Below are 9348 nucleotides of genomic sequence, written 5' to 3'. Positions count from 1 at the left end.
TCTATCTATCTATCTATCTATCTATCTATCTGTCTGCCTGTCTTTCTTGATCAATAATATGACTATGTTTACATTCTGATTCAGCAATTCTGTTACAGTTTTTCTCAATTGCTTTGGCACATTTTTCGAAACAATCTTAACATTCTCTAAACTGTGAGTGCAAATGTCACAACTGTTTGCTGGAACTTCAGAACTGTATTGCATGTCTGCAAAATGTAGTTACTCACCCAAAACATTTCATTCATGCTTCAAAACCTAGTTATCGTGTCAGTAATTTGGCCAAGGCCACCAAAATATAAAGTATTTTTGTCATCGTGTGAGCCACACTGGTCAAAATGATTAGTTGTTTTTTCACCATGACAGTCAGTGGAAATTAAGGTTTTATAAAAAAAATGATCTGATAGTTGTTGAGAAGAGTCAATAGTACATAGAAAAAAAAGTATATAAACATTTGTATTTATACAGTACATTTATTTTTGTACGAATGTATTACATGTAAAGCAAAATCTTACTTGTCCAATTCATGGAATGAATCCATGAATTTATACACAAAAATACCAAATAACATCCATGAAAAAAATTATTCTTGGTGGACATCCTGTCGCTCTTGTTGGTCAGGCCAAATATTTTCCTCAACATCACATCTGATGTTTTCCATTGCCATGCACCGGGGGAAAAAATCTCCTTGAATGCCGCACCCATCCCCTGCAATGATCAGCTGTGATGTCCTCACATGCAGCATTCATGGCATCCAACAGAGACATCTGATCTTGTGGTCTATGATCATATACTTTCCAACTCCTTGCTGAAAAAAACTCTTCTATTGAATTTAGGAATGGAGAGTATGGTGGAAGGAACTCCACTGTTATCCTTTCATGTGCAGCAAACCAGTCCCTAACAATGTTGGTTCGGTGGAAGCTGACATTAACCCAGACAACAACATAATTAGGCAAACAGTAAATTTTTATTCTAGAGTTCAGTAAATGTTTTCTCTTCTTATGGGTTTCTAAAACTTCAAGTAATACAGGCATCTAAGAAGTACAGTAAAACTCACTTAGTGCACACCAATAGTTTACCTGGACATACTGGTACCGCAGCTCCTTCACTCTTTCACTATTCCTCTCATATGGCACCTTGTAGAGTTGTTTCATAGTCATTTGATGTCTTTTCAAAACTCTGTCTATGGTGGACATTCTGACAGAATTTATATTTGCGAAGACATTATTGTCATTTATGATTGCACTTTGGATCTCTCTTAGCCTGATGGAATTGTTGGCTATGACCATGTTGCAAATTTCTTGTTCTTGCTGATGGTTAAATACTGCTGCTCTGTCACCAGCGTGAGGTTTTTGTAGGGTTCTATAGAATGTACAAATAGACTTGCATTTACCTTTACAATATTGTTGTTTATAAAAATGCTTTACATACTGTAAAACAATAACAAAAAAATACATATTTATCTGTTTTCCCTACGAAAGGTTTGCACAATTGTTGACACTGTGGACCGGTTTACATTAGGCTGTGCTCTTCGACCAGCCTCTTCCGTTGTAAAACCACGAGTTATGACATGATCCACAAGTGTGGCTCTGATTTCATCAGAGACTCTGACTCTTCTATTTCCACCTCTTCCTCTATTATGTCTTCCTCTAACACCACCACCACGTATTCTTACACGTCTTCCAATTGCTCTTCCACGAGCATGTTGCTGCAGTTCAGAGTTGTGGAAGTCCTCCATTCTTAGTGATTGTGCTGTGGGCAATCTACATATATATGCTCCCAAACTTGATTGGTTAAATGGTTGATTCAAATTGTATTGCCATTAGAGGTCATTTGCCAATTTAGCAGACATTCCGAACAATGTCAATGTCAGATATTTATGGAATATATATGCGTGTATACCAATTTTTCATAATTGAATGGATCGTTTTGAATGTGATGGCTTACACGATGAAAAATGATTGAGAAGTTGTGAAGAGTTTGACAGTTTAAGTGAGAATCGACTCATCAGTTTTGATCAACAATCCATATGCAATTAGTTATTGTGCAAACTGCAGACAATTGTACTTACTGTTTGCACACATGTGCCAAAGCATTTGCAATTTGCTCAAATCAATAAGAAATTCCAATCTGATGTGAACAAGAAACTAATTGTTCAGAGATCTGAACTTATTGTTTCGGGGGAAAAAAAATAATTTGAGAATTGAGCCAAATCAATTGAGAAAAACTGTATTATTCCATTACATCTACATCTACATCTTACATCTATCTATCTATCTATCTATCTATCTATCTATCTATCTATCTATCTATCTATCATAATTGTGCAAAACACTCTATTTCGCACGCTTTTTTCTATTCTGTAATATTTATTTATTAAATGACACATAAGCACACTAATGTAAATAAATAAGCATAATTTATTGGAGATATTTGAAAGGCACAGATACATATATTTCAGGTAGACATCAGTTTGTTCTTTCAAAGTCCAAATACAACAAAACATGTATTAAAATAAGTCAAACGTGACATATAACAGCATGTCTTTTACAGCGGTAAATTAACAGTACATTAAATAGAGCAGCAGATAAATAAAATAATAAAATAATAGTACACAGTACACAGTACAGTACTACACAGTGCAGTAGTGCAGAATTTATAAATTCACGTACAATCTAAGTGAATTTAAAAAGGCACATAATGAAGGCAAACGTACATCAGAATCAAAAATAGGCCTAAAATTGTTTAAAAATGTCTTGATAGTGGTAAATTAACAATACAGAATGTACTGAACTAGAATTATATATACTAGAAAATATACTGTAATAATATCCCATAAATATCTCAATATAAAAAAATTAAGTTGGAGACATATAATATATAGACTACATTCAGTTCTGATTTAGTGTCCTTTCTTCAAGTAGTTTGAACGCTGCAGTGTTTTATCGTTTGGACAGTTGATCCGAGAGCCAATCCAGTCCTTCATATAAACCTGATCCTTGAACCGCACATGTGGCCTGAACAAACCACTGAGAGAGAGAGAGAGAGAGAGAAACACAGCTTTATTTCACTGAAACACACTGACGTCATGCATCACGTGTCAAACAGAGTGTGTGTGTGTGTGTGTGTGTGTGTGTGTTCACCTGTCTTCCTCTCAGTGCGTGTAAACCCAGTCTGTCTGTCAGCTCGTGGACCGCCATGGCTTTGGGTAAATCCTGCTTGTTAGCAAGAACTAACAGAAGCGCGTCTCTCATCTCGTCCTCCGCCAGCATCGCGTTTAGTTCCTCTGCTGCTGTTTCAATCCGGTCACGATCACTGCTGTCCACCACAAAGATCAGGCCCTGAATCACACAAACACACACATTTTGTTCACTCCATTAAAATGGCATTTTCAAATATAATATAACTGCAAAATCATACTGCATACAGTCGTGTTTGTATCAAATTCTTACCTCGGTGTATTGATAATAATATTTCCAAAGACCTCTGATTTTGGTCTGACCGCCAACATCCCACACAGTGAAGGAGATGTTTTTATATTCAACTGTTTCAACATTAAAACCTAAAGAGAAAATTGATAATATTCAATAAAAACAGACAATAAATCCATATAAGGCAGTTAAACATGACAAACATCTAAAAGTTTCTTACCAATAGTTGGAATAGTTGTGACAACTTCACCAAGTTTGAGTTTGTAGAGCACTGTTGTTTTCCCTGCTGCATCCAGACCAACTTGGAGGAGAAATATTTGCATTTATTCCACAATAAAAATATTCACATATGGGTTAATATGCTAATTTTACTTTATGGGCATTAAAATTATTTAAGCACATAATAACAATTTAAGCAATAAAGTGGCATAAACAGTCGCCAAACTATAAGATCTTTCAAATTCAAAGTTTGGAGAAAAAAATATTTACTCACCCATAAGCAACCTAATCTGCTTTTTCGAAAAGAGACGAGAGAAAATCTGTGAGAAATAGTTGCCCATGTTTGCAATAAGACAGAACCGCTGTTGCTGAAGATAAACGCCTAGAGTTAAAGGCTCAGACTGGTTATGGTGTGTGTGTGTGTGTGTGTGTGTGTGTGTGTTTATATAGGCTTCTTTACTTTCGGTTTGATTGACAGCTCAACACCGCCACTCTGAGATTTTCTCGCGGCAAATCCAACGCGTTCGATTTGACGTCACCTACTGTATCACGTGTCTAAACAAACTTCTTCTTTTTTTACACTTTGAAGTTGGAAGTCTTCGATTTCATTGGATTAACATTGAACTAAACACATGTTTGGGAAATGTGAGCAGGGAGTACATAAACCGTGAAAATGTTTTGTTAAAAAATAATCAGATAGCCTAACCTAGCAGCTGTGGTTGCCAGACATTTACCCTAAAACACTGTGATAATGTTAATATTCCAATCTATTTGAGGGATTATATTTTTTACTGTAATATGTACCTAAAATAACACATCAGATGCAATGGACGAGCGTGTGATGTCTTAAAGTGCATTATAATGGGCTATAAACCACAATAACATAAGAGCCAGTCTCACAGCAAACATTAGCAATCAGGGTAACACATATGACAATAAAATAATACTAAACATTAACCAAACAACACAACACAGCGTAAAACAATCCAGTGCACAGTACTCATAGCGACAATTAGATACTATTGTTGTCTTACAATATTTTACCATAACATTTTCCATAAATTATAGGCTAGGTTTTACTTTTAAAAAGCATTTGTAGCATATTTTACAGTACACTTATATGTAATGTCTTTTATAATATAATTGTTGCCATAGGCCTATATGGTTACTTACAGTTTTCACTAACATGTTTTACTTTTGAAGATGGCATCAGCTAAAAACTTTAGCTAAACGGCAAATTAATAGTTAGTATTTTCCAAAAATGTCATTCATTCTGCAAATATGATTAGTTATTGAAAGTGAAACATAAACGTAGGCTACTACATTTTTTGTATAAATTCATAATTTATTGGATCTGTTTTTATTCATAAATTATAAAAAAAAAAACATAACATTATGACTATGTTTACAATCTGATTCAGCAGTTCTATTGTTATTTATTTATGCATGCATTAAATATGCATCTTACATCAATCTATCTATTATAACTGTGCAAAACATACTCTATTTCTCATGCATTTTTCTATTCTGTAATTTATTTTTTTTGAATGAGACATAAGAATACTAATGTTTGAAAATAAATACACCATTTATTGGAGATGTTGGAATAGGTAGGACACACACACACACACACACACACACATATATATGTATATATTTTCCAGGCAGACATCAGCTTATTCTTTCAAAGTCCAGATACAGCAAAACACATTAAAATAAGTCGTTCAACATTTTTTTTCTTTCAGAGTTCATAGGACAAGAATTAAAACTAAAAATGAACTAAACATGTTTTCAGAGGAACCTTAAGTGCAGCAGCATTTTTTTTGTAACCTTGGCCAGATTTGTGCCTTGCCACAATTCTGTCTCTGCGCTCTTCAGGCAGTTCCTTTGACCTTATGATTCTCATTTGCTCTGACATGCACTGTGAGCTGTAAGGTCTTATATAGACAGGTGTGTGGCTTTCCTAATCAAGTCCAATCAGTATAATGAAACACAGCTGGACTCAAATGAAGGTGTAGAACCATCTCAAGGATGATCAGAAGAAATGGACAGCACCTGAGTTAAATATATGAGCGTCACAGCAAAGGGTCTGAATACTTAGGACCATGTGATATTTCAGTTTTTCTTTTTTAATAAATCTGCAAAAATGTCAACAATTCTGTCTTTTTCTGTCAATATGGGGTGCTGTGTGTACATTAATGAGGAAAAAAAATTAACTTAAATGATTTTAGCAAATGGCTGCAATATAACAAAGAGTGAAAAATTTAAGGGGGTCTGAATACTTTCCGTACCCACTGTATATATTTTCCAGGCAGACATCAGCTTATTCTTTCAAAGTCCAGATACAGCAAAACACATTAAAATAAGTCGTTCAACATTTTTCAACATTCATAGGACAAGAATTAAAACTAAAAATGAACTAAACATGTTTTCAGATGTAACCTCACAATATAAAATATACAGTTTTGAGTTGTGTTTCAATCCGGTCATGATCACTGCTGTCCATCACAAAGATCAGGCCCTGAATCACACAAAATGCCTCTTTAAGACAAGTTTTAGATATTTAAAACTCTGTTACCTTGGTGTTGTGATAGTAATGTCTCCAGAGACATTAAGAATTAAATTCTGACTACCAACATCCCAAACCGTGAAGGAGATGTTTTTATATTCAGCTGTCTCCACGTTAAAACCTACAGATGGCAGAATTATGAGCATTTCGACATGGCATCATACATTTATTACGATTTCGATAAATTGAGAATTGCTTTGAGTTTCTTACCAATAGTTGGAATAGTTGTGACAACTTCCCCGAGTTTGAGTTTGTAGAGCACTGTTGTTTTCCCTGCTGCATCCAGACCAACTTGGAGGAGAAATATGTGCATTTATTCCACAATGAACATACAAGATACATAACTGAAATATCTTCTTAAGTTGTAGGCCTATTAAAGTTCACATATCAGTTTAATTAATATGCACAGTAATATTTAATTAATACTTAATTAGATAGGATAATTATATATATTTGGGTTTTTAAAACATTTACTCACCCACAAACAACCTCATTTCTTTCTTCTTCACGAGACGTGAGAATAGGTTGGAGAAGAAGATGCCCATGTTTTGATACAGCAAGATTTTTTTTTTAAACACTTTAGTTTTAGTTAACGTATTAGTAAAGGTGATGGGTACTTTCGCTTTGATTGACAGCTCAAGCTCAGTTTGTCTCGCGGCAAATCCAACGCGTTCGATATGACGTCACCTACTGTATCACGTGTCCAAACAAACTTTGCACATGTTTTAATTGGAGTTGAATTAAGTGTATTACTAGTCTAAACAAATCCTGTTACAATCTAACGCTTGAAATCTCTTGGCTGAATACATCGAGGATCATGCTCAATGTGTTTTTTAAGGCTTTGTAATGCAATTCATCTCTGAAGTTGAACTTCACATTATAGACTACTGCTGAAGGGGGTTTACAACAAACAAGTGTTGTTAATTATTTAAAATGATAGCTTTTTATTCATTTATTTTAGGGTTTGGAACATCGTGTGTTGGAAATGTCACTTATAAAATACACATAAATAATATTCTCAGTGTTGTCTTGTATGTCACCTAAAGCGCTTAACTTGTACAGCCGTTTTGACTTAAAAAACAACAACTAATAACTTGTTTACTTGACTTAGATTTAGACACGTGGTACAGTAGGTGACGTCATATCGAACGCGTTGGATTTGCCGCGAGACAAACGGCGCGTGGCGGTGCCGAGCTGTCAATCAAAGCGAAAGTAAAGAAGCCTATATAAACCCGCACACAATCACTGCTTCATCACACGAACACCCCGAGCCTCATCCTCCGGACCTTTACTCTCACTAAATACAGCTGAGCTTACCTGCACTTTAAAAAAAAAATGGGCGTCTTCTTCTCTAACCTTTTCTCGCGTCTCTTCGAGAAAAAAGAGATGAGGTTGCTTATGGGTGAGTGCACGTTACACGTTATTATTTGATTCTTATTCAGTTTTTGAGAAAATAGTTCTAGTGCATAGCTCTAATGCAAATGAAATAAAATAGCTCTAGTGCAAATAGATGCATATTAGGCCTATACAACTATAAAATATTACCATTATGAATCTTGTACATATTCATTGTGGAATAAATGCACATATTTCTCCTCCAAGTTGGTCTGGATGCAGCAGGGAAAACAACAGTGCTCTACAAACTCAAACTCGGGGAAGTTGTCACAACTATTCCAACTCTAGGTCAGAAACTTCACATCACACAAATGTAGTAATATTTAAAGAGATAGTCGCCTTTGTCATTTACTCACGCTCAGGGTGTTCCAAACCTGTATGATGTTTTTTATTCTATTGAACATAAATTAAGATATTTTGAAGGATGTTGGTAACCAAACAGTTGGCGGTAGCCATTGTCTCCGAAAAATACTACGGAGGTCAATGGCTGCCGTCAACTGTAGCCAAACTGAAGTACTTCAACATATAGACTGCTTGGAATAGTGTCTGATAATGACTGACTGATTCTCTCTAGGCTTTAATGTTGAGACAGTTGAATATAAAAACATCTCCTTCACCGTTTGGGACGTCGGCGGTCAGGATGTTATCAGACGCCTCTGGAGACATTACTATCAGAACACTAAGGTATGATGTGTCACACATTTATGTGTTCAGTATCTATTATTTTAACATTTCAATTCTAATCAGCTACTTTTATGAACTGTGCAAGTGTGTGTGTTTGTGTGATTCAGGGCCTGATCTTTGTGGTGGACAGCAGTGATCGTGACCGGATTGAAACAGCAGCAGAGGAACTAAACGCGATGCTGGCGGAGGACGAGATGAGAGACGCGCTTCTGTTAGTTCTTGCTAACAAGCAGGATTTACCCAAAGCCATGGCGGTCCACGAGCTGACAGACAGACTGGGTTTACACGCACTGAGAGGAAGACAGGTGAACACACACACACACACACACACACACACACTCTGTTTGACACGTGATGCATGACGTCAGTGTGTTTCAGTGAAATAAAGCTGTGTTTCTCTCTCTCTCTCTCTCTCTCAGTGGTTTGTTCAGGCCACATGTGCGGTTCAAGGATCAGGTTTATATGAAGGACTGGATTGGCTCTCGGATCAACTGTCCAAACGATAAAACACTGCAGCGTTCAAACTACTTGAAGAAAGGACACTAAATCAGAACTGGATGTATATATTATCTCCAACTTTATTTTGAAATATTATGGAATATTCTTCCAAAGATTATTGGAGTAAAGTTTTTAAGACAATACCATTTTAGTCTTTTTTACTTAATTTCACATTTAATTCAATGACTTGCCTTTCTTTGTAACTGAAATTTACTAGTCATTTCTGAGTGAAACGGTTTCCTACACTAATTTTTTTTTTGTTTTTTTTAAGTTGTAAACTAAGATTACTGAAGCTTGTTTTACAAAATAAATAAAAATTAAATAAAATTTCAGTCTTTCTACCTCGAAATTGTCAGGTTTAATTCAATGTGTTACTTGCCTTTTCTCTGTAATTAATTGTGAAATTGACTAGCAATCTGAGCGAAATTGTTTCCTACACTGTATTTTTTTCTTTTTTATAGACAAAGAAAACTGAATCATGTTTAAAAAAAAAAGATAATATTTGAGTATTTCTGCTTCAAAATGTTAATGTTTAATTCAATGCGTTACTTGCCT

At 35.3% G+C, this 9348-nt stretch overlaps 2 protein-coding genes and 1 pseudogene across 2 annotated transcripts; 1 reads left to right on the top strand and 2 right to left on the bottom strand.

Annotated features, from left to right (window-relative positions):
* Window positions 1–2857: 2857 nt before the first annotated feature.
* Window positions 2858–4070, bottom strand: LOC107597171 (ADP-ribosylation factor 4-like). Its single transcript, XM_016288127.1, has 5 exons — window positions 3922–4070; window positions 3649–3729; window positions 3450–3559; window positions 3141–3338; window positions 2858–3026 (listed from the first exon to the last, which is right to left on the bottom strand). Exons 1-5 carry the CDS (start codon window positions 3986–3988, stop codon window positions 2940–2942), a joined length of 543 nt encoding a protein of 180 aa, XP_016143613.1. The 5' UTR covers window positions 3989–4070; the 3' UTR covers window positions 2858–2939.
* A 2020-nt stretch (window positions 4071–6090) lies between these two features.
* On the bottom strand, window positions 6091–6761 carry LOC107597204 (ADP-ribosylation factor-like; annotated as a pseudogene).
* Window positions 6762–7490: 729 nt separating this feature from the next.
* On the top strand, window positions 7491–8875 carry LOC107597172 (ADP-ribosylation factor 4-like). The gene is made up of 5 exons (XM_016288128.1): window positions 7491–7618; window positions 7819–7899; window positions 8186–8295; window positions 8403–8600; window positions 8715–8875. The coding sequence occupies exons 1-5, from the start codon at window positions 7552–7554 to the stop codon at window positions 8799–8801; spliced, it is 543 nt and encodes a 180-aa protein (XP_016143614.1). The 5' UTR covers window positions 7491–7551; the 3' UTR covers window positions 8802–8875.
* Window positions 8876–9348: the final 473 nt, after the last annotated feature.

The sequence above is a fragment of the Sinocyclocheilus grahami genome, unplaced genomic scaffold (genome assembly GCF_001515645.1).
Source record: "Sinocyclocheilus grahami isolate Dianchi unplaced genomic scaffold, SAMN03320097.WGS_v1.1 scaffold229.1, whole genome shotgun sequence".
Taxonomy (NCBI): domain Eukaryota; kingdom Metazoa; phylum Chordata; class Actinopteri; order Cypriniformes; family Cyprinidae; genus Sinocyclocheilus; species Sinocyclocheilus grahami.
The sequence above is the reverse complement of the archived record's forward strand: the minus strand, read 5'-3'. Positions and strand labels throughout refer to the sequence as shown.

Coding starts and splice junctions, on each gene's coding strand:
- LOC107597171 (XM_016288127.1), bottom strand. CDS start 3,988: ATGGGCAACTATTTCTCACAGATTTTCTCTCGTCTCTTTTCGAAAAAG. Junction 3,560..3,648: donor CACAACTATTCCAACTATTG/GTAAGAAACTTT, acceptor TTTTCTCTTTAG/GTTTTAATGTTGAAACAGTT. Junction 3,339..3,449: donor ATTATTATCAATACACCGAG/GTAAGAATTTGA, acceptor TGTGTGATTCAG/GGCCTGATCTTTGTGGTGGA.
- LOC107597172 (XM_016288128.1), top strand. CDS start 7,552: ATGGGCGTCTTCTTCTCTAACCTTTTCTCGCGTCTCTTCGAGAAAAAA. Junction 7,900..8,185: donor CACAACTATTCCAACTCTAG/GTCAGAAACTTC, acceptor GATTCTCTCTAG/GCTTTAATGTTGAGACAGTT. Junction 8,296..8,402: donor ATTACTATCAGAACACTAAG/GTATGATGTGTC, acceptor TGTGTGATTCAG/GGCCTGATCTTTGTGGTGGA.